The sequence below is a fragment of the Notamacropus eugenii genome, chromosome 4, assembly GCF_028372415.1.
Source record: "Notamacropus eugenii isolate mMacEug1 chromosome 4, mMacEug1.pri_v2, whole genome shotgun sequence".
NCBI lineage: Eukaryota > Metazoa > Chordata > Mammalia > Diprotodontia > Macropodidae > Notamacropus > Notamacropus eugenii.
The window spans coordinates 258,416,096-258,442,367 of NC_092875.1; the positions used below are offsets into that span (position 1 = coordinate 258,416,096).

General features: G+C 39.8%; 1 protein-coding gene across 1 annotated transcript in view; it reads right to left on the bottom strand.

Annotated features, from left to right (window-relative positions):
* The window catches only part of B4GALT6 (beta-1,4-galactosyltransferase 6), a 92,158-nt gene extending 76,403 nt beyond the window's left edge, over positions 1-15,755 (bottom strand). Inside the window, exon 1 of the mRNA XM_072604478.1 lies at positions 14,464-15,755. Coding sequence (XP_072460579.1) covers positions 14,464-14,578 — 115 coding nt within the window. The 5' untranslated portion in view covers positions 14,579-15,755. The remainder of the gene's footprint in view (positions 1-14,463) is intronic.
* Positions 15,756-26,272: the final 10,517 nt, after the last annotated feature.

Sequence of the window (26,272 nt, forward strand, 5' to 3'; positions counted from 1 at the left end):
AATGAATAAAAATCTGCCCGCATTATGCCCTTAGAAACCAATATAAAATCAATTAACTAAGTTAAAATAATTTCCTGTTAATTAAAAAGGTTTCTTTAAATTATTATCCTGAGAGGTCTAACCCCCAAGAGCCAAAAACCATTACAAAACAAAATGTTGGAAAGACAGATTTCTCAAGAAGAAGGAGTCAAGTAAATATAGCACAAAAATATTTAAGGAAAATAACTAACTATTGTTGTTTAAAATGATCTCCATGACCTATAATTTCAACTTAAAATCACAAATCTTTTTAACCCACCCTTGAGTAACTGGAACTCATAATTAACAGGTTCCAGGATAGAGGAATTAATTATTCATTTTTCTGCCCTATCTGAAATTCTTATAAAGCCACGAGGTAGCCAGACTCACGAGACAGATCAAACAATTAATGATCATTTATTAAACATATACTACGTGCCAGGCACTGGGTTAGGTCCTCAGGACACATACTAAAAGGAAACACTTCCTGCCTTCAAAAGTCCGGTGAGGAGATAATATGTATTTAGGTAACTTTTTACAATATAAATACAAGGTAACTGGGTGAGGGATTCTAACAGCTGAGGGGGATCAGGAAAAAGTTTCAGATAAAAAAGTGGTTCCTCAACTGGGTTTAGAAGGAAAGGAGATTCTAAGAGGTAGAAGTATGGAAGGAATACATTAGAGACAATGAAACAACCTGAATAAAGGCACAAAGACATGACTAAGTTGCTTTCAAATAATCTTTTTCTTAAAACTCCAGTCATTAAGGAAGGTTTTATACATGTTCCTTAAGATGGTCAAATATAATATAGCACAGAATTTTCTATTTCATCAGAGAAGCCTTCCATTTCCATTGCCACAGAAACCGAATTCCAAACTAACAGGAAATAGTCATCCCCCTCCTTCTTTACTGGAGGAAGACTGCAAAGCCCCTTCCTACTCCAAACTCTATAGCTCCCAGGGGCACTTCATTGGCTTTTTAAAATTCCTTCATAACTTGGCCCCTTCCTATCTTTCCAGTCTTCTTATATCTTACCCCCCTCCACAGAGTCTACAATCCAGTGGCTCAGGGCTCCTTGCTAGTCTCCAGACACGACTCTCCATCTCCCCAACTCTGCATTTTTATGGGCTGTCTCCTCACCAATACTTCACCCCCATGCTTGGGATGTTCTCCCTCCTCAACTCTGAATCTCCCTTGGCTTCCTTGGAGCCTTACCTCAACTCTCATCTTCTATGAGAAATTTCAGTCCTCCTTAATCTTACTGCCTTCTCTCTCTCAGACTACCCTCATTTATCTTGTATATAACTTATTCATACATAGTTGTTTGCATGTTGTCTCCTCCTCACCAAAGGGAGCTGGCGTCACAACAGACAGAACACTGGGTCTGAAGTCAGAGAGACCTCAGACACTTACGAGCTGTATGACTTTGGAAATCCTGCAGAGCAGGTGAATTCACAATTTCTTCCTTAACAGGAACTCTATATAACAGATGTTATTCGAATATTTGTGGTGTGTACATCTGAGAATAAGTCTGGTATAGTTAGAAAGACAGCTGGCCTTGAGGTCAGTAAGACCTGAGTTCAAGTCTCTAACAAATACTGGCTATGTGGCCTTTAACCTCTCAGTACCCTTCCAGGCAATTCTCTAAGACAAGTGCAGAGAAGTAGTAGGCACTGATAGAGGGAATTCCCTCTACCAGTGAAACAGAGGTCTAGTCCCTATTCCTTTCCCTATTTTCATCTGAATCACCAGTCAATACTAAGTACCTTTAATAAAATTTGATTATTTTTCCCCCAAATGCAGCTTAGTGATGTTCTGCGGAATGGGTGTTTGGAGAAGTTCAAGGTGGGAGCCACTGTGAGGTTCTTTGGGTTACTGTGTAATGACTAGCAATGTAAATTGTCCAAGATGAAAGGATTCTCTTTCTGAACAACTACAATATCAATTTAACTTAAACAGGATATTTTATCAAATAGTTAACATATATAAAACTACTGCTCTAACACATGAAAATTTATATCAAATATTATTTAACTAAAATAAACCACCATAAAACCAAGAGCAAGTATCATCTATCATGGAGATAAACTAGAAGCCTGCCTAACAAGGTCACGGGTGAAGCAAGGCTCTCCATTATTATCCTTATTAAATATTGTATAAGAAATGCTAGCGATAGCAGTAAAACAAGAAAAAGAAACTGAAGAAATAAAAATAGACAATGAGGAAACAAAACTCTCACTCTTTGCAAATGGCGTGACAGTATACTTGGAGAACTCTAGAAAATGACTGAAAACCAGTTAAATAATTAACAACTTTACCAGAGTTTCAGGCAGTACAATAAATGTACGTAAATTATCAGCATTTCTATATGTTACCAAGAAAACCCAGCAGCAAGAGAGAGAAAGAGGAATTCCATTTAAAATAAATGCACACTTGGGAGTCTACCTGCCAAGACACACAAACTGAACTATATGGATACAATTACAAAACACTTCTCATAAACAAATGGAGAAATATTAATTACTCATGGGTAGGCCAAGCCAACATAAATAAAAATGACAATTCAATCTAAATTAGTTTATTCAACGACCAAAGAACTATTTTATAGAGCTAGAAAAAAATTAACTGGAAGACAAAAAATCAAGAATATCATGAGAATCAAAGAAAAAAAGTTTTAAAAAAAGTCCTAGCTGGACCAGATTTCAAAGCAGGACTATAAAGTAGTAATAATCAAAACGGTCTGGTATTAGATAAGAAATAGTGGAAGAGATTAGGTGCACAACATACAGAAGTAAATGACCATCATAATCTAGTTTCTGACAAACCCAAAGGATCCAAGCTTTGGGAGCAAGACAAAAAATAAATTAAAAACTGGAAAATAGTCTGCCAGAAATTAGGAAAGACCAACACGTTTCACCAAATCCTAAGATAAGGGTCTCCTTTCTCAAATATATATGGAACTGAGTCAGCTTTATAAAAATAAAAGCTATTCCCCATCTGATAAACAAAGAATATGAACAGAAATTTTCAAAGAAATCAAAGCTATCAATACTTGCATGAAAATAATGTTCTAAATCACTGCTGATTGGAGAAATACAAATTAAAACAACTCTGAGGTACCACCTCACACCTATCAGATTGACTAATAGGACAAAAAAAGGCAAATGATAAATGTTGGAGAAGATGTGGGAAAACTGGAACACTAATGCACTGTTGGTGGAGTTGTGAACTGATCCAAACATTCAAGCAATTTGGAACTATGAACAAAAGGCTATGAAATTGTGCATAACCTTTGATCCAGCAATACCACTACTAGACCTGCACCCCAAAACAAGATCAAAGAACAAGGACTCACATGTGTAAATATACCCACAGCAGCTCTTCTGGTGGTGGTAAAGAATTGGAAATGGAAGGGATGCCCATCAAATGGGGAATGACTAACCAAGTTGTGGTATGTGATCATAACAGAATGCTATTCTGCCATAAGAAATGACGAGCAGGATAGTTTCAAAAAACTCTGGAAAAACTTAAATAAACTCCTGCACAGGGAATGAGTGGAACCAGTACAATCTACCCAATAAAAGCAACATTGTAACAATAACCAACTGTGAAAGACTTAGCTGCACTGATAAATTAAATGATCCATGACAATTTCTGAAGAACTCATGAAAAATGCTATCCACCTCCAGAAAGAGAACTCTAAGTGCCGAATGAAGCACATTTTTTCACTTTATTTTTCCTGTTTTTTTTTTTTTAGCAACATTGCTAATATGGAAATGTGTTTTACTTGACTTCACATGTATAATGGGTATCATAATGATTTGCTTACTTTCTCAATGGGTAGGGTAGGGCTGGAGAGAGGGAGAAAATCTGAAAATGAAAATTTTAAAATGAATGAATGATAAACACACTAATTCTTTAAAAATAGACTATAGAATGTAGAATACCTATAGCCTTAAAAGAACTTCAATACCAAAAGTTAAAAGCAACTCTACCTGATTTTCAAATTAGATTAAGAAAGCCAGGAGGAGATGGGGGTGGTGGGGAAGGAAAGGCTGGTGAATAGCAAGATAAAAAATAATTAATTAAGATTTCCCACGTTAAAATAATCAAACCCTGAATGAACATGTAAAGAAGATGCTAAAAAACTTTGAATATGAATGAGTTTAGAGTTCATAAGGTGAAAACAGAAAAGCACTGAACCCATTTACTCAAGAATTCAGCCTTGAACATAATGAGGAAAATGAAAATGAAAAGAGTTCATTGTATGGAATACAAAAACACTGAAAAGATATATAGATATAGATACAGATATATGTATATGTGTGTGTGTGAAATTTGTTTTTATTTCCCTTACCAAGGATTATCTGAATTTCAACATTCTATTAATAGCATGTCTTTACCAAAGAAAAGGGACATTTGTCTATAAGAAATAAACCCTTCAGATTAAATTAGTAAACAAACCATTTAAAAATTGTCTATTTGGGGGTAGCTAGGTGGTGCAGTGGATAGAGCCACAGGCCATAAAATCAGGAGGACCTCAGTTCAAATGTAACCTCAGACCAGACACTTGACACTTACTTAGCTGTGTGACTCTGGGCAAGTCACTTAACCTCACTTGCCTTGCAAAAGAAAAGTTGTTTATTTTTACTTTCCTGATTTATCTAAGAATCAATTCACATTTCTCTGCCTTTAAGGCACTCTGAAAACTGGACTATATTTATAACTCTGAACAGATAAAATCAGATAGAAATCAGACAAAATCCTTTGTTTAGTATTAAAGTTCTTTACAAATTGACCCCCTACCACCTTTTCTGTCTTCTCACACATTACTCCTCCCACCTCCTGAACTCTACGGTCTAATGCATGCACTGTGCCAGGCACATACTAAACTTCTATTAAGTACTTACTAATGGACTACAAATATGCCTATGGTAACAAGATGAGCTGAACCCTAAGCTAGGGTAGATATACACAAGAAATGTGGCCTACTTTTTCTCTCCCCAGGCAAGGAACCAGAGAAGAGATGAGGCCTTCATCAGGGCAACATGCTGGGAAGCCCCATAAATTAAGCGGTAAATCAAATTAACCACTACTGGAAATCAAGTAAAGGCTCTTCCAGGTCTCCTAAGACCAGATAATGATCACTAAGCTCCAGAATCTCTTCAGAAAAAGAAAAGCAGCATGATTTCTATCCTCTTCCTTATCTTGATTTTAGTACCTCCTACAGCCACCTGAATGGCTAAACAGAAGTCCAAGAGAAGGGACGATAACACCTTTGGAACTGGGAACTATTCTCTCTAACCCTTGCCTCTTCTTGGGTGAAAAGGGTAACACTGGCCCTAGTGTCCTTAAATATCCTGACCCCTTAAACACTCAAGTCTATCCTTATCAAGACGAAAAAGGTGGAATGTCTAATGTAGCCAGTGGAGCTATGAATTGGTATAGCCAGTCTAGAAAGCAATTGGAAACGTACCTCAACATTTATGCATACTCTTTGACCCAGCTATAGGATTACCAGGAATATAATCCCCCACCCAAAAAAAAGAAAGAGGAAAAGGCCTTATACATATAAAAATATTTATAACAGCTCTTTTTTGTGGTAGCAAGTAACTGGAAACTAAGGGATTGCACATCAATTGGGGAATATATGAACAAAAAAATATGGAATATAAATGTAGAATATTACTGTGCTGAAATTATGACGAGGACAGTTTCAGAGAAACCTGTAAAGATTTGTATGAACTGATGCAGACTGAAGTGAGTGGAACAAGAACAATTTATACAAGAGCAATACTGTAAAATCAAACAACTGAATGACTTCAGGATTCTATCAACACAATAATTAACCGTGATCCCAGAGGACCAGTGGTGAAGAATGATAACCATTTCCTAACAGAGAGATAATTGACTAAATAAGCAGCATGAGACACACATTTTTGGACACGGCTGATACGGGGATTTGTTTTGCTGTAGCACACATATCTATTACAAGGGTATTATTTTTCCTTCTTCAATCACTTGGGGGAAGACGTTGGGAGAGAAAATAAATTCTCAACTGAAAGATTCAATTTAATTTTTAAAAAAAATGACAAAGCCCATAAAATTTGAGATTTAGAAATTTAAAGATCCAATCAAATTCCTTCATTTTATAGATTAGAAAACTGAGGCCCCAAAAGATAAAGTGATTTAGCCATCGACACTCAGCTAAATAATGGCAGAGCCAAGGCTAGCACCTAAGTCTCATGTCTACTAATTTAATGTTCTTTCCAATGTACTACGCTTCCTAACTGGCACCACGAGTCAAACTAGCCTAGTCCACTCAGTGAAACTTCTGGGTTGATGACATGTGGCTACAACAGGAATAATGGAGGATACAGTTTTTCCAGGTGCAACCACTACCACCACACATTTGTCAGTCAATCAAACATTTATTAAATACCTACTATGTACCAGGCACTGTGCTAAGGTCTAAGGATACCAAAAAAAAAAAAAAAAAAAAAAAGCAAACGCCAGTCCTTGGTTTCAGAGACAACATGCAAACAAGTACGTACAAACAAGCTATACACACACACACACACACACACACACACACACACACACACGCACACAAAGTATATATGGACACACTGGAGATAAATACTAGAATTAAGAGAATCAAAAAAAAAAAAGCTTTCTGTAGAAGGTAGGATTTTAGTTGGAATTTGAAGGAAGCCAAAAGGTGGAGAAAACGAGAGAGAACATTGCAGGGATGGGATACAACCAGTGAAAATTCAGCACTGAAAGATGGAATGTGTCTTGCTCAAGGAACAGCAAGGGGGCCAGTGTCACTGGTTCAGAGTACATGGGGATGGCAGTAAGAAGGAAGGTGTGTGAAGACTGGAAAGATGTAAGGCAAATCATGAGCGTCTCTGAATGCCAAACAAAGGGTTTCTGATTTCCACAGACTCATACCTTCTTCCTCTTCCAGATGTACCAGGTGCTTGGGGTAATAGAAACACTTAGCACAGTGCCTGGCCAAAACGCTTGTAGATTAACCGCCAGTAATATCTCATTACACTCCCACAACACAATTGTTTCGCTACTCCCCAGGTCTGGGTATGGATTTTGTTTTCAGCTCTTTCTACCAGTAGAAGTTCCGCTACGTATATTTTGATTAATATGGAATCTTCTCCTAGGAATTATGCCTAACATTGGGATCTAGACATAGTGTTCTATACAACAAGAATGCAAACAAAAACAACTTCGAAAGACTTAAGAACTCCAGTCAATGCAATGACAACTCCAGAGAGTTGATGATAAAAACTGCTTCCCACCTACAGAATGAGACATACCTTTGTGGAAGCATCAAGGTATCCATCTGTCTTGCTTGACTCTTTCCTAACAAAAAGTGGGTTTCCAAGTAGGGTGGAAGGAGATGACAGGAATACTGATGCCCAAAAGGGGAAAAAATAGTTTCAATTAAGTTGCTGTATTTTGGTATTTGGGGGCTGGGGATTATGCACAGAAGTGAACCGAAGGAATTTCTGAGGGAAACAGACCATAAACAAGCAGGATACCTCTGGCAGGAATGTACTGAATTTATGATATACTCAAAAAGAAGATCTCCATAACAGATTCATGGCTTCATAAGTACTCCTATTTTTCTGTCCTTTATATGTGGAAAATATTAATGTTTGTGATATTTGTAAAAAATAACAAAAAATGGTCCAAATTGCATTTATAGCAAATACCAATAAAATTTCATATACATATATAAGTACATATGAATACACCCAAACACATATACATACATACATATATACAGGAGCTGCAACGCTCATGATTAACAATCTCACTTCATCTGCTACCTTCACTAAGGATTCTTTTGCCACCCCAGGAGTGACTATACCTTCTAAACGACACACTATCCAGATCCAAGAGAGCCCAGTTTGGTTTGCCAGTAGACCACTGAGTAGAGTTCTGTATTCAGGAAGAACCAAAACCAAATCACTGATTCCCTAGTCTGAGAAAATATTCCCAACACTAAGATAGTCTGTTTCTGTGTGATTGTCGTCCTATTTGTCCACACAGCAGGAAAACTACGGCAGTCATTTCTGGTACATGATATACACAGGATGACACAGAAATTGCTCCAAACGCATCATGTCACCAGTCTAAGAGTTCTTAGCCTGGGGGTCCAAAAACCCCTTAAGGATCCCTGAGTGTGTTTGTCCTTCAATGCCAAAGAAGACCATTACATCAGAGAAATGATGACATGACTTGCACTTGACTTTGTTTTGAGTGAGGGGGGGCTGTGCAGGTCACCAGCCTCACTTCTCCTCCAGAGCCATCTGAACCCAGTGACCAGATATTTATCAGAATGACTGGAGATGGCCCAGGATGAGGCAATTGGGGTTAAGTGGCTTGCCCGAAGTCACACAGCTAGTGAGTGTCAAGTGTCTGAGGTGAGATTTGAACTCAGGTCCTCCTGACTCCTGCACTGGTGCTCTATCCACTGCACCACCTAGCTGCCCCTAGGGATCCCTGAGTGGATTTTAAGGAGTCTATGATTTGAGACTGGGAAAAACACATCTTTATTTTCACTAACATTTAAATGAAATTCGGCATTTTCTTTGACTATGAATTTGGGCAACAAATATCATTCCTAGAAGGGCCCCATAGACTTCACCAGATTGCCAAAAAAATCTGCCTATCTATCTGTCGCACACACACGCACACACTTGAAACCTCTGCTTGAGTCTCAGTTCCAAGGACCTGAGAGGAAGCATCTGTAACACTGCCAGCATTATCAACATTGCACGTAGGTGTTATAAGTACAGCAAACTTCCATTGCCACGACCAGCTCACAACAGAACTATGAGTGTCCAGTTTTTTAAAATATGGATCATGGACCACTCAGTGGTAGTATGTGTCTTCATGTTTGTTACCCTGCAAACTAATTTCTTGTAGTATTTAAGTTTGCAAACAAGAAAATGCCTACACTTCTTTTGCTAGTCTGAATTGACAATTTAGGGCAAATGTTTTACAAATTACTTCCACAGGATATCTGAGCTATAAGTGTGAAAGCATACTGAGGTCGTTTTCCTCCCCTCTTTAGGCTATATATTAAAAAACAGCATTAGGATTTTTAGACCTGGGTTCTTTCCATACTTATCAGAATGAAGAAAACTTTGTTAGTCAGTCCACAAACATTTATTAAGTGCCCATTATGTGCCAGGTACTGTGTCGTCCTTTGGGGACGGAGAGAAAGGTGAAATATAGTCTCTGCTCTCAAGAAGCTCATTCTAATGTTGGGAGACAAGCAAATAACACTGTACAAACTCTCTCTCTATATATATACATATATATATATGTATACACATGGGATAAACTGAAAATAACCAACAGAGGGAAAATATTAGAATTAAGGATGGGAAAAAGCTTTCTGTAGAAGGTAGGATTTTGTGCTGAAGGAGCATGAGGAGGAGGGAAGGCATTCTGGAAAGGATGCTAGGTTGTGAAGGGCTTTCAATGCCAAACAGAGGATTCATTTCCTTCAGGGCAACGACTATCAGCCTATATACACCTCTTTTTGTATTCCTAGAATTCAACACAGGGACTGATACATAGTTGGCACTTAATAAATGTTTATTGATTGATTGATTGATTTTATGTTTTGTCTTGGAAGTGATAGGCAGCCACTGGAGTTTGAGTATGATAGTGATATGCACATATCTGTGCTTTAAGAATATCACTTTGGCAGCTGACAAGAGGATGGACTAGAATAGGAAGAGACTAGAGTTAGGCAAGCCCACCACCAGAAAGCTATTTCAATAGTCCAGGCATAAGGTGATGAAGGCCTGCACCAGATTGATGGCAGTATCAGAGGAGAGGAGACATATAGGAGAGATGTTACAAAGATATTGACAGATCTTTGGCAACAGATTAGACAGAGTAGAGGGGGGCAAGGTTAGAGCTAGTAAGAAGTCAAGGATGACACTTAGGTTGTGAGTTCAGATGATGGGGAGGACAGTACTGCCTTCTACAGTAATGGGAAATTTTGGAAGAAGGGAGGGTTTGGGGAAAAAATAATCAGTTTGGGTTTAAGATGTGAAGTAGAAATCCAAGTAGCTGGAGATGCCATTCTGTGACCAACTGTGACTTCCCTGGACAGAGAGTAAGAGAGAAGGTAGCCTAGATATAGGTAGAGAATGAAGCAAACATGGTTAGTGTTGATGTAATTTGATTATACTTTTTTATTATAAGAAAGAAGCCTGGGGGGAGGCAGGGTGGTCACTGAAAAATGACAGTGATATATAAAATATCACCACAACATTTAGACTGGTAAAAAAAAAAAAAAGACACAAAGCTTAGATGAGACTAGAAAGGCGGTAGAAAATTTGGACAAGCCTTTCATTTACCACCACCTGCTACATTTGGTTTCACCTACATTATCACCTTCATCATCTGTTCACCTAGGATAAACACATCACCAAGAAATTCACTATCATGGAGACTGCTTGTGCTTTACTACACACATATCATCAATAACCTCTCTGACTGGCGGACAGAACAAAGAAAAACTTCCCCATATTCTCCCTTCATAAAGGGTTCAAAATTTCAGCCATCTCTTCATTTGCCACCAGCAGTTCTGCTTGGTTGCAACTCCACCACTGTCATCATGCCCCCATTCCTCCGATTCTCTGGCATCCCCACGCCCCTTTAAGCTTCCTTTTGTGTACTGCCTTGTCCAACTCGATCTGTAAGTTCCTTGAGCTTCAACTTGAGAATTTTCTTTCCCTTATTGGTATCTCCAGCACTTAGGACAGTGTTTAATAAACATGAAAAGTGTTTAATAAACATCTTAATAAAAAACAATAAACATTAATATTTACTGTATAAGCCCAAGAAAGATTTGCCACCATAAAAATAGTCTCAGTTTAAGTGTCGTCTCTTCTACTGAAAAGGCAAAAAAAAGTTCTTTAGTTTAATTCATAATCACATTTTGACACTCTCACCTCATAACAACAATATGCATCCATCATTTACAGTACCTATAGGGTCATTAACAGAGAGGCAGTATATCAATTTGAGGCAGCTAGGTGGTACAATGGATAGAATAGTGAGCCTGAAGTCAGGAAAACCTGAGTGCAAATCTGACCTCAGATGCCTACCTGGACAAGTCACTTGCCTTACAATGGAGAGAATAACAGCAACTACCTTTCAGGGTTGTGAGGATCAACTTAGCACAGTGCCTGGCACATAACAGGTACTATATAAATGTTAGCTATTATTATTGTTAGCTACTATTATTGCATTATACAGCAAACAGGAAGCTGAGTTTAAGTGTTACTTTCGATACAGACTAATTGTGTGACTCAGGGCAAGGAACTGAACTTCTCTGTTCTCTAGACAACTCTCTGACCAAATGTTGCAGAAAAGGTGCTGCAGGAAAAGCTTACCATGCCATGGTAAAGAGTCAAATGCCAGGGTAAAAGAGCAATGAAATCACAGTCCAGTCTTCATTCCTGTTGTATCATTGCTGGGACACCAATTGAAGCAAATAAATAATAAGTTCCTTTGGGGTTTTTCAGAAATGTTGAAGGCCATCATTAACTATAATGTTATTTATTACAAATAATGCAAGTCATATCCTCTAAGTAGAGTATCAGAATGATCTTTTACTACTGCAAAGAAAGATCACTAAACAGAAGTACAGTCTTAACAAAACCTGGTATAAATATAAATAAGTGTCATGCTAATTGCCATTAATGAACAGGGAGAGTATTTCACCCTTACAGTACCGTATCTTGTCAAAAGATTCAGAGGAACAAAATGACATCAATTTACAAGTTAGCATTTTACTTTTCTTGAGTGATTTTAAAGGATGCTAATGACCCATAGAAAAAACAGATCATGCTTTATATATTTAATGAAGTCTAATGGTCATACTATACAAGAAGTTCAATTTCAATTTGAACAAATATCACATTCTAATAATAGTAAGCCTAAGTCATTTCAACCTGGTTGTTATAATTACTGCTACTAAAGATTTTATTGAAGTGACTAAATTGATCTTCTATTGTATAGTTACACACACATAATGTACGCTTAGATAAGAATGGTGTATTAATACACTTCCTGAGTCTTTCACTAACATCGGTTTTCAGACCAATTAAATTTTGAGATCATATACATAATATTTTAGTGTAAAGTCCTTCAAAACTACTTATTCAAAGGAAAAGATAGATAAGTATAAATGGTCCTCAGAATAAAGTACTAGGTTCAACCCACTAATTTTTTGTATGATTTGTAAAGAACTTAAATTACTTTTAAGAAGGCTGATTGTTTCAAATTGCACTTAAATGAATAATATTGTAGTTTATAAATCAAGTAATTTTCCTCTGAGGTTTCAAAGAATTAGGTGTCCTCAAGAAAAGAACACTGGAGACAACAACAATCTCTAAAGAATCAGATCACAAAACATAGATTATTATAGACTTTGAGAAATTGATTTTGAAAACCCCCAAAATGACAGGCCTTTAAGAAACTAAAGCTTATTATGGTTTTGCCTTATAAATTGGCTAATTAATTCCACTGAGCTTTCTTAACTTCTGGTAAAGCCAGTGTCATGTGCTTTTTCCTATGATGGAAATGCCTCAGCTGGGCTTGGAGTAAGGTGCACTGGGTCTGGCTAGAGCCAGGAAGACTTGAGGTCAAATCCAACCTCAGACACTTCATAGCTGTGTGACCCCAAGCAAGTTGTTTTGCCTCAGTTTCCATAATAATAATGCCTCCCAAAGATACTTTGAGAATAAAGTGAGATATTTATAAAGCACTTGGGCACATGGAAGCATCTTAATAAATGCTTTACTTAATTTTGGGGAAACAATTACAGTACTCATGCTATATCAAAAAAATTTTTAAGGTACATCAGATTTCAGCAAAATTTAAGGTTTCTCGGACATCAGATCTTCATATTATTTCTATTCAGAAAATCTACACATCAAAAGACCAAAGAAAAATTCCATTTTCAAGAATGCTATTACAGAAAATAAGTCTCCCTCCTTTCTATGACACTGCTTTCCCACCTTCCCCCACCCTCTTAGCAATCACTCAAACCATTATTTAAGACACCTAGAGTCAGGTAAACCTGAGTTCCAATTTTGCCTCAGCTATTTAGTGGGTGTATATCCCTTAGTAAGTCACTTAACCTCTCCCAGCCTTAGTTTCCTCACATGAAAAAAATAGAGATAATAGGACTTATCTCCCAGGCTTGTTGTAGGCATCAAATGACATAATATACATATAATGCTTTGAAAATCTTTAAATCACTACATACCTACAAGCAATGCTTTTTTTAATTGCCCTCAGATATACATACCTAGAAACCTAAAATTTTCAGGACTCAATATGTAAATTTGGGAGTTTTCCAAATGTTTATGTTCAAAGTTACACTGTCAGTGGTTTTTAACATAGATGATTAATAAAACAGAAAACATTTAAGGGAGAAATAAAATCAGCATTTAGAGAAACACAGCAAAACTACTGAAAAATACATTGTGTATGTAATCCCATAAACATTAAATACTCCCAGGTCCTCGCCAGAGTGCCAGAATGAAAGAGCTCTTAAACAATATGGTAGACCATCAACCAGCCAAGCTAGTGGAGGAAAAAACTCTAGGGAAATGATCATTTAAAACATTGAATAGACCATTAGTTCTGTATATTAGATTCAATGGCAAAGAAGCATGAGTCAGATCTGGTCTGTGACATGAATTTTAATATATCTGTGGTTTAAGAATATAACCTTCACTCTAATATTTAACATTGTTCTATTTCTGAATACACCCAAATAAGGTAGCAGCAGGGGTGGGTGGGGAAATCTATCACTTGAAATGAAAACATATTTACTCTCTCCACAGGAAGTAACTGTGTTAACTGGTCAAGACAGGCTATAAAGTAGAGGAATACTATCATTTGATTTCCTTTTGGAAAATCAGTAAATACATTCCAAAACTCTGAGCTACCTAAAAAAACCCAATTCCTCGTGGTTGGTTCCTCTTTTCAATCTACCTTACTCCAACGCTAATGAACTAGAGGTCTTTTGAGATGACCAGGATCATGCATAGAGCTGGGGTGATGAGGCAAACGTAGCCAGTACAAGGTAATAGTCATGAATACATTAAAAACGAACATTCACAGCGAAGTCGTGTCTATTTGACGACCCTGGAGTTACTTACTTGAAATGGTTTTAGTCAGTTTCAAATCAACAGAACAGTGAAACATACTATATCCAGTGGTATGAACTTTCAAGTAAACCACTTCCTGAAGATTCTTACCCCAGTAATAACCCAAGATCTTCTCTAAAGAAAGTAATTTCCCGGGATTTTGCTAGCTGTGAGTGTTTGGAGATGTACGACTGCGGGTCTAAGGAAGGGAATGAATGCCTTAGTGCTTACCGATCCCTGGGGCCACGTAGATGAAGTATAGACAAGACGACGAGAGGGAGAAGAAGAAGATGAAGGCGAGCAAAGAGCGATTGGAGACCCGCAGCAGCCACTTAAGCAGAGACATCTTCCTCCTCCTAACTAGCCGAGCTGGATGCTCAACGATCCCGAGCACTGTCCAGGCCTTACACTCCCATGAACTGTTTAAAGCACCCCGCAAATTGCAGAGAGGAAGTCGAAACCGGGAGAGGGTGGAAGGAGAGACTGGAGAAAAAGAAGCGGGGAGGTCGGGGTGAGGGTAGACACAGAAAGAATGAATGAACTTGGCGGGGGGAGGGGTGGTAAGGGGACAGGATAAACGCTAGAGAAAAGCGAAGGTGGAAAAGGTGAAAATGCACTTTAGAACAAGAGAGGGAGAAGGATGCGAAGACTCAGGGGTGGAGGATGTTCCTTTCAATCAGAGAGCATGGGGCGGGAGCGCAGGTGGGACGAGGCAGCGGCGGGAGGCCGGTGCGGGGTGAAGCGCGGGATGGGAGCCCCCCGGCTCGGCCCTCCCTGCGGAGAAGGGACCTCCAATCTGCAGCACGACCCTGCGCAGCGGCGGTAGCGAAGGCGCCCCCGTCTCAGACGCTCCAGCCTCGCACCCTCATCCCGGGATCCCGGGCAAGGTGTCCAGCGCCCGGGAACGGGAATCTCCGGAGTCGGACGGTCGCCCTCAGCCCACGTTCTCCCGGCCTCCCGCAGCAGCAGCCTCTGCAGCCGCCGCGACCTTTCCTTCTTCCGCTGGTTTTTCTCTTATCCCCGAGACTAAAGCAGGAGCCCTGGCCGCCTCCGGCGTGCGCGATGCTCGGGGGCCGGGGGCGTCCCTGGGGGCCCTGGAGGTCTCGGCTGGCCCGGGCTGCGTGTCCTCATGCCTGGCGAGGCCCCGGCGCTCAGCGGCGGCAGCAGGAGCCGAGCGACCGCGGGGAAAGCCCGGAAAACAGCGAGGCTGAGGGGAGAATCCCTCCCGGGACCGGCGCACGAGCTCGTGGTCCCGCAGCCGCCGCCGCCGCCTCCTCTTCCACGTGCGGTCCCGGCCCCTGGGGCAGCAGCAGCAGCAGCAGCATGCCCGCTTCCCAGCCCCGGGGTAAGTCAGCAGGGCCGGCGCCGCCCCCGCACGGCGCGCCGGCAGGAGACGTGAAAGCCACCGAGATACGGGGGCTGCGGGAAGGGGAGCTCCTGCTCGCGGGAGGGAAGGCGGGGTGCGAGGTGACTGGGCGGCGCCGGAGCCCCGCCTCTGCGGGAGGGCGGCGAGCGGCCGGGCCGGGGGAGGGAGACGAGCCAAGGGGCCAGACTAGCGGACGCTCGCGGCTGCCCCTGGGACTTCCCACGTGCCCCCTCCCCTCCGCCACTCTCTGCAGTGCATTCGCTGCGGAGCCGGAGCGGGGGTCGGGACCGAGCGCACCACTCAGTGGAGCGGGGTGGGGGGGAAGGAGAGGACTCGCTCTTGGTTGGTAACTGCGGAAAACCAAAGGGCTGGCACCAACGCCGTGGTCAGCGTCATCTCGTGCCTCTGTCCCGCAGAAAAAAGAAATGTCCTTTGATTAGGCAGACCCACCAGCCCTTTCTTCGGCCCTCCCCCTACCTCTCCACCTCCGCCCCCAATTCGTCTTTCTGGTCTGTTCCGCGGGAGGGACCCGCGTCCACCTCGTGCGTCACCGCCCAGCTGCCTCTGCCACCGCCCCACTCTGCCCTTGGGGTCGGTCAGTCCTCGGGGGCCTGTGGGCGGAGTTGCCCCCGCCTTGCCTTGGGGGTGACTGGGGATGGGGTCTTGAGTACATCAGAGGCTATGGTACAGAGCTAGACTTTGGGTCGCAGGTGATGCCATGGGGGTGCACAGTTCGCTGCAGGAGCTACCGGGCAAGCTGGCCCAAGGTAAACCCGGCTCCCATGCTCCACGTTACACACCTGAGGTGAACCCTAGACTTAGCAGGGATGCAGATGTTGGGTCGAAGATGTTACAGTTCAGTGGTGCTCAGTGGCACGGAGTTTAGCCGTCACAGGAGAGATCCTTCTGCATCCGCAGGCCTATCTGTGCTGCTCTCCTTCAATCTGCAAAGCCTCCGATTGTTTCCAAGCCACCTAAAGATCTGCCAGCGTTTTGTTTAAAAGACACCCTTTCCTGATAGTTGCAGAAAAGATAGTCTTGTGTCTAGAGCCCTGAATGTTACATTGTTTCAAGCTGTGCATTATTATTTTGCTGGATTTTGTTTGCATGGGATTTTTTTTGGAGAGGTGCAGAGGTGGGGAAGGTACTAAAGTTACTCTTGGGATCATAAATTTAAGAGCTAGAAAGGGGCTTGAGTCCTTAGTCCAACAGATGAGGAAGCTTCCATTCAGAAAAGATCTGACTTGCCTTGCTCACACAACACAAATAGCAGAATCCAGACTGAACCCAGTCTTCTCATTCCCAGTCCAGTACTCCTGTACTGTCATTCACTCTGGTCTCTTCAAGAGCTATTTGGATAGGGCTGCCATTTTTCTTCTGCCAGTGCCTTAACCTCGAAGTCAGTATCACTTCTGTACCATCAGTCTGCTTACTTTGTCACTAAAGTACCAAATTTCATGAGTTGTCTCTTGGGTAGATCACTGGCCAGACTCACTAAAGTCCATTTTTAGGTTCGTTTTGTCTAACTAAATTGCCTAACCTCCCTGAATGATGCCATCATTATTCAAAGGCAGATGAGATAATTTGTAACAGACTTTGAGACTTTTTTTTTTGCTATCAGGATATTTTAAGTATGATCTGAATCAATTTATTAAACAAAAGAGGAGATAAAGATTAGATCTGTGATTTATTAAATAAAAGGCCCATATAAATATACCTAGATTTCACTTAAATTACCACTTTATAATTTTTAAGTGATTCTAGTTAGATGTCAGCTCCAATTATAAATGTTAATTGTTTCTGCCTTCTTTGAGCAGTAGAATATAAGCGCTTTGAAAGCAATATTTGTTTCATTTTTATATTTGTATCAACCTAGCAAGTACGTTAATAGATGTTTAATAAATATCCAATTAAAAAGACAGCGTTATAGGCAAGCTACTATGTATATTTTAAATGTGGGTAAGTAAATTTTTTTATAATGCAGACATTAAGTAATAAAATCAGAATATCCCAGTGAAATTTACTATAAATTTCTTAAATGAAATCTTCTTTTTGATTTCTGTTATGATGATATTTTTAGCTAGGAAAAAAATGTTGTTCTTTAAGTTAAAACCACTTTAAAGAAAGCATGATAAGGGATAGGCAGAGAATGGATCTTGATTTCAATGATATAAAAAACTCCCAGGTGAGGAAATTCTTTCTACCAATGCAGGTCAGCACCTTCTCTGAAACCCATCATCTTAAAGAGTTGTCTAGTGTTGTCAAATTCAAAAATAAATGGGACCACTAAACCTTGTGTAGGGATCCCTGCAGGCATCATAGTGACTTGTTAATGTAATCTGTATTTCATTATATTTTTTATTTTGTTAAATATTTTCTAATTACATTTAAATCTGGTTTGAGCAGTACACCAGAGCTGCTGTGGGTCTCTTGTTTGACACCTCTGATCTAGAGTACTGAGAAGGTAAGTGACTTGTCCAAGGTCACACAGCCAGTATATGTCAGAGACAAGAATTTAACCCAGGCTTTTGTGGCTTTTGAGGCTAGCTTTCTGCTAGAGCATGCAGCCTTTGAGGGAAACCATGAGAATACCAGTGAGTGGAGTCTTCAGGGTTTCCACTTGTTTTTCATTTTCTGTGTAGTTGGTCAAGTCAAACACTTTTGAGTGACTACAGAATTCTTCCAGGGGACTCTACAGAATTCTGGTATTCAGTGTCACCAGTACATCATCCACAAACAGAAACACCGAGGATACCTTGTCAGCTTGGACTCTGCTGGCTTTTCCCCATCACCATGATGAATATATTTTGGCAAGCATACATTTCCCTGTTTTTTGCCTCACTTGATATTTATGATTGAACAAGGTTATATCTCTGTGGTTAGATCTTTCAAGGAATCTTTAATGATTTTAATGTATTGATGGGAGACCCTTCATTGGAATAGAGCCTTTAAGGTGGCATGCTCTACTAAACCAAGCTCATTTTTTATCCTCAACGAACAATAATTACAAATGCATTTAGGGTTAGTGTGGCTAGTGACTAGAGATCTAACCTTCGAGTCAGGAATATCTGGATTCAGATAACTGCCTCTGTTATATTCTGGTCACATGACCAAGGGCAAGTCACATAATTTTTCACCCCAGACAACTCTTTTAGACAAAATTGCAAAGCAAATAATGATCAAAGTCTATGAAAAGAGTTTTTTCACTACAAGTTCCCTTACACAGAAGAAATTATAGTCAATATAATAAAACAAGAATAAATTAGCACAACAGGATATACATCTTATATGTTGGTAAAAATGCGATCTATTGTAGAATAGCATTTGCAAAAGCTTTCATGTTACTTAATACCTACCCACCATTATCAGTAAACTGAAGTGGTTCCTTATTATCTATTAAGATAAAATACAAAATCTTTTGGCATATCCTCAAGGATACACTCAGTGTTTGTGGATATGATCCTCAGAAACATATATTAAAAATATAAACATGTAAAATATTATATAAAATATATAAAAGGCATATAAATGTCCTTTTAGTTACAATTTTTAGCATACTCAGTTTAATTCAACTTCTTCTTCCTTCTTTGTCTTCTTTAGTGCTATTTTCCATATTTTCATATCTTTTTTTAAGTACATCCAAGACTATGATGTTACAGCATGGAGTATGGGGCTCTCCATCCTTGATGGCAAAGAGTTTGTTATTAAAAAAATTGTGGATCTTTTCCATTTTTGTTCGGTTTATTACGCTTCCATTTTCATCTTTAAATGTCCTCTGCATGGCTTTGCTTGGTTAGGTATCTGACAAAGCTTTCTTTAAATTGGTTTTATCCTACACTCTGCTTAATGAAAACTCCAACAATCATTGTTTCTGGGCACTTCCAGATGAGTAGAAAACACCTTCTGTCTCCTCTCCTCCGTAGGCTTCTAAACTAGCCCAGTGAGGCTGGCACAACAATTTATTATAACACATCCTGTCAAACATTTGATCACTGCACTAACACAAATCATTTAACTTGACCTTTATTAGTCGTTGGCATTGTTACTCCGCCTAAACTCATTCTTTAGTGACTCTCTTACATTCTTTTTCCCCTGGCTACTGAAGAACAGACCTCTTTCTCTAATCTCAACTGTCCAGTCCTTTAGCGGCATCCCCCTCAACCCTACCTCTCTTGCCACTCCAGCTCTGCCTGTACTTGGCACCCTCTGGAAGGATTACTCCATAACTTAACAAACTTCCTTTTATCTCATACGTCTTCCTCTATCACTCCTTCCATCTTTTGCTATTCACTACATCTATCTCCCTCCATATAATATTGCTTGCTTCCCTTGCCACCCTGTCCAGCTCTGCTTTCAACTTCATCTCCCCAATTTGTTGGTTATGGTGGTAGAGATAAAATACTCCTTGCTCCCCATTCCCACTTCTAGGCACTCCCCTTGCTATCCATACTCAACAATCTCTCCTTCTTTGAGTTTCATTAAAACCAAATTTATCCACAATACAGGTTCTAATAGCTGTCAGTCACCAATATACCAGGACATTCACCCTCCTTTCTCATTTTATTCTACATGACTCCAACATGATTATAGATGTTTCTTCAAATACTCTCAGTTCCTTAACTCTCATAACATATTCCTTTACTATAACTCAGCTATACATAAGGATAATTATATTCTCAATCTTGCTGTAACCCAGAAATATTTTGCTTCCATTTTCAAGAATTTTCATTTCCCTTTATCTGATCCTACTCTTTTATCTTCAGCTTTTCCTATGTTTTACTCCTCCTAAACCTGTTGTTTATCCCTACCATTACCTCCAACTCCTTAATACTATCCCAGATCGCTACCCTTGATCAATTCAATATTATCCTCTACTACTGAATCTCTTTTTTCCCTGTCTTATCTCTGATCATGCCTTGCCAAATCCCAACCCTGGATGACTCCTGCTATCTTTCTCTTTTGTTCCTATTCACATACTGCTGAACAGAACGGGAGGAAACCCTGAAAGCTTCATTATTGGGTGCACTATAAATTCATGTTACCTAATCTCAAGTAGCCCCTCGCTACAGTGAGGCAATCCTACTCTCCCTTCATTATTGATCCCCTATCCCACATCAGCTACCACAAACCATTTCTTCTCTCCTTAAGCCTCTCCTTCACTCACTAATCCCACCAACCTACCTCTTTGTTGAGGACCTTGCCTCATTCTCTATTGAAAAAATAAGTCTGTTCACCAAGAGTTCCTTCTTGCCTTCTCCTATCACTCGAATACCTCAGCTCCTTTCCCCACTATCTCCTCCTTTACTTCAGTTTTTTTATAATATGGTCTTTCTCCTTGCCAAGACCAAACCTCCCCTACCATGTCTCCATCCTCCAGTCTCCTCTAGCAGATTGTTCACAATACCATTCCCATCCCCCTCTTTTATCTTCAATATCCCCCATCAGTGGTCTCTTTCCCTGCTGTATAAAAACATACCCAATGCTCTCCCATACTTGAAAACCTCTCATTAGATCCTACCAGGATTACCAGCTATTATCCTCTCTTTCTCTTCCTCTTTTCAGTTAAACTTTAAAAAGTTATTTATAATCACTGCCTCTACTTTCTGTTCTCTCAGTTTCTTCTAAACCTTCTACAGTCTAGCTTCTGATTTCATCATTCAACAGAACTTCCTCTCTCCAATTGACAAATGTGATCTCTTCTTTATGCGCGTCCTACTCGACCTCGTGGTAGCTTTGACACTGTTGACTACCTTTTCTTCTTGAACACTCTCTCTTTTCTTGGTTTGTGTGACTCTTCTTTCTCTTGATTTTCCTCCTACCCTTCTCAGTCTCTTTTGCTGGATCTTTAACCATGCCATACCCAGTAACCATGAGTGTCTCCTAGGGTTCTGTCCTGGGTCCTTTTACCTTTTCTCTCTATATTCTTTCACTTGGTGATAGCATCAGCTCCAAAGTTTTCAATTACCATTTCTGTGCAAATGATTCCCCAACCTATTTATCCAGTTCTAGTCTCTCTCCCATCATACATCTCCACATGCCAGTTAGACATCTAGAACTGAATGTCTAAAACTCAATAAGCCCAAAGCAGAACTCATAATTTCCCCCCAAAGCCCTTTGAATTTACCTATTATCATCAAAGGTACCATCATCTTTCCAGTCATCCAGGCCTACAACCACATAGTCATCCTCAACTACTGAATCCTATCTATTGCCAAACCTAGTGATTTCTTTCTCTATAACATCTCTCGTATACTTTCCCCTTTTTCCACCCACCTTGGCACCAACCTAGTTCAAGACCTTATTGCTCATGCTTAAACTATTGCAATAACTTCTGGTTGGCCTTCCTACCTCAAGTCTTTCCCCTTCCAGTCCCTCCTCCACTCAGATGCTAAAGTGATTTCCCTAAAGTATAGGTCTGACCACCTCACCACCACCATCACCACCACCCCACCCTCCATCAGTAAACTACAGTGGTTCCCTGTTGTTATTAAGATAAAATATAGTCTTTTGGCATTTAATGTTCTTTACAACTCACCTCTTCCTCCATTTCCAATCTTCTTATATTCTCCTCCTCTCTCTACCTCCTTTGGTCTATCCATACTGTTCTACTTTATGTTCCTCACATACAGTATTCCACTTTCCGTCTCTATACCTTTGCTCAGGTTATTTCCAAGTCATGGTTCCTTCCAGCCTCTAACTCTTTCAATCTCTGTCTTTCTATAAGATTCAGTTCAAGGACCACTTCCTCCAGGAATTGTTTCCTGGTCCCCTTTATCAACAGTATTGATCACTGTGTGCCTGGCTCTGTGTTAAGTCCTGGGAATACGACCACAAACAGAAAGTCCCTGCCCTCAAAAAGTTTAAGGACCTAGTGCCTTCCTCAATAAGTTTTTTTGTTGTTGTTCAGTCATTTTTCAGTTGTGTCTGACTCATTGTGACCCCATTTGTGGTTTTGGCAGAGATACTGGAGTGGTTTGTCATTTCGTGCTCCAATGCATTTTACAGATGTGGAAACTGAGGCAGTCAGGGTTAAGGGGCTTGCATAAGGTCACACAGCTAGTACATGTCTGAGGCTGTTGTTGAACTCAGGAAAATGAGTCTTCCTGACTCCAGACCTGGTACTCTAGCCATTGTGCCTCCCAGTTGTCCGTCAATAAGGTTACTTCCCATCTAGTCTTTATTTATCTTATATGTTCTGACATATACGCTGTGTTCCTCATCAAAATATAGATCCTTGAGGGCAAGAGCTGTTTTAGCTTTATTATTTATTCCCAGCATTCAGCCCAGTATATAGTATTAAGTATAAGTACTATATTAAGCATATAGTAAATGCTTAGTAACTGTTTTGGTGATTCATTGACTGGTTATAATATAATGCTGCTCATAATCTTTGATCATGCTTCTTCATAACAATTTACAAAGAAGGAACTTTTTAGATTATTTTGCTCCTTCTGTTTTAACAGGTGATTTATACTGGTTAAACTCCTGAATTATCCCAAGCAGTGTCAATGTTATTTCTACCATCCATTACCCATTTTCACTGCAAACAAATGAAAAGCATTATATGTTTATTTGGTGCCAGGCATTATGCTAAACACTGGGAATATAAGTATTTTTTAAGGGACAGCCTCTTACATCAAAGAGCCTATGTTCTAAAAAGAGAAGACCATACATATAATACAGTAGTGGGTTTCCAGGGAAAGAAGTTTAGGGTCGGAGAATCAGAGATAATGAGCTGATAATTAGATCAGCTTATTTACTATGACCATTCCAGCAGCAGTTGGTTATGGTATCCAGAGCAAAAGTAAATGAGGTAGTGGTAATTCAAAAGGCACCAAAAAATAGCAAAAGGTGCCTGAGTGGACAGCGTGCAAAAAATATGAAACTAGAGCATGAAGTGCGATCTACAGCTAACTAGACATCCTGAGTTAAGTGAATTAGTTGACAATCAATCAATCTCTCTGAGCCCAAGACAGGAGTTTCATCTATGAGTAAACTTATTTCCCAGCACCTGGAGCTATGCATTCAGGAAGTTCAGGTCCCAGGTCCAGATTCTTGATCCAGGTGAAGAGAAGTAGAGCAATAGGGCCAGGCCTATGGCAAGATGGACTGCGAGAAAAAACTGGATATTCCAATAGGTTGGAATTGAGCTGCTTTGAATGCATGCTATATCTTTTTTTTTTTCTATTATTATCCTTCTTACTTTACAGTAATTATAAAAATCAGTCATCTAGAGATTCAGGAATGATTCCCACACCAATAATGAGGTAATTTCCCCCTACTGTCAATTAAAATATAATTAATTTCATATTTTAATGATGCTTGTTGATGTTTGCCATGGCCAACTTTTTCCAATTCTTTTCTCAAAAAAAGTATTCATGATATCTATCCCAGATAAAGTCTGATTGGTTTTATTGACCACTTTGTTACTCCTTTTTTCAATCTTTATTTCAAATAAATACCAGTGTAGGTAAGGAAGGAGAAGAGGATAATATGCAGAAATAAATGTGATATTGCACAGCAAAGGATATTTTGGAACAGAGAATTCTGAAAGTCTCTTTGTGAAAATGATTGGTGTTGTCCTAGGAAAGGGATAAAGGAGGAAAAAGCTTAGATGCTAAATGGAAAGTCAGATAGCCTCCCTCTTCAGACCATGTAGATTTTACAGAACCAATTTCTTGGCCTTAGATTTATACCTTTTCTCATATCCTTTTCAAAGTTTATTAAAGAATTGACTAGCTACAACTCAGATGAAATGGAACAAGAATGCCTAGGACCAGTGAGCTCTACATTTAGAGGACCACAATCCCTGCTGCTCCTAAAAACAATTCCTTCTGTGGCTCTGAGCTAGGAAAGAGGTAGTTACACTTAATAATAGCTAGTATTATGTAGCTGCTCTAAGGTTTGCAAAGCACTTTGCAAATTTTTTTTTATCCTCACCACAATCCTAGGAGGTAAGCCCTATAATTGTTGCCACTTTATAGATGAGGACACTGAGCTTGCCAACTTCAGCTATATAAATTAATGTCTTCCTGACTCTGGGTCCAGTGCTGTATCTTCAGCACCACCTGGCTTCCTCCAGACTTCATGCTGCACTTCTGTGTGAGAGGATGGAGTAAATTTCAAGAAAGCCCTGTTTCCTTAGTTCTAGGAACATAAGCTTCTCCAAGATAATAATTTGGATAAAAATGATAAAATTGAATAAAACTCTAGACTCATGGACAGGGCTCTTGATATCATATTTAAGTTAATCTCAGCACTAAAAGCCTCCTACCCCCTGTTTGTTGAAATTCTTGTTGTTCAGTTATTTTTTAGTCATGTCCAACTCTTTGTGACCCTGTTTGCAGTTTCCTTGGCAGAGATATTGGAGTGATTTGTTATTTCCTTCTCCACCTCATTTTACAGATGAGGAAACTGAGGCAAACAGGGTCAAGTGAAAGCTTTTTACAAATATTGTCTCATTTGATCCTCACAACAACTCTGGGATATAGGTGCTATAATTATCCCCATTTTACAAGTAAGGAAACTGAGGCACAAAGAGGTCAAGTGACATATCTAGAGTCACACAGCTAATACATGCCTGAGGCTAGATTTGAACTCAGGGCTTCCTGAGTTCTCAATACTGTTGGAATCTAGGTCTCATCTATTTGCCTACCTATTAGACATAAGGTTCACTTAAACTTTATATATCCCTCTAACAATTAACACATCACCTAGAACATAGCTGGTATTGAACAAATATTTATCCAAACCACTTGTTGAAAGGCAACATGATATGATAAAAAAATCCCTAGATTTACAGTCCAAAGCATGTTTGACTTAAGCTGTGACTTTTTGTGTGACTTTTAGGCAAGTCATTTAACATCTCAGTATCTCAGTCTCCTTCTCTGTAGATTTCAATTTCCTCTCCTGTAGAATGGGTGCACTGAAATAGAGGATTTCTTGTACCCACTCTGGAGTTATGCTATAAGTCCAGGGTATTGTTGTTGTTGTGTTTGTCCTTCGTTGCCAAAGAAGACCTTAACATCAGAGAAAAGATGACATGACTTGCATTTGACTTTGTTTTGAGAGAGGGAGGGCTGTGCAAGGTCACCAGCCTCACTTTCTCCTCCTGAGCCATCATAAGTCCAGGTATTGCTGCAAGAATTCACCAGAAAGAGGAAATTCCTTAGAACAAGCTAAAAAAATATTTTTGTGGCTCTTTGATAACTTTACTTATTCCTTCATATTGTGAAACTTTTCCATTCAATTCAGTGATGTAATAGTTAACTCATATTGGAGACAGCATAGGCATTGTGGCACAGGAGGTGAAGAGCTGGCTTTGGAGCCAGAAAGACCTGCATTCAAGTCCTTTTCCCAACAGTTCCTGATTGTGCAACCTGGAGCAGGTTACTTATCCTCACATTGTCCCAGGAAACTCTCAAAGACTAGAAGTTGCTGTCTAGTTGGAGGCATGAAGAGCAGAGGTAGCAACCTGAGGGATGGCAAAAATTAGCAGCAGAGCTCTGCGATTCCTGCCCACTGTTTCTGGTTCTGCCTCTAGAGCCAAGAAGGACAAGTCTTCTCTTGTGTGGACTAGACATCCCCCATTCCTTTAATGAATCCTTATATGTCTTCCTTGATAATTTCATGAAAGATGATGTCTAGGCTCTTTTTTTGATCATGGCTTTCAGG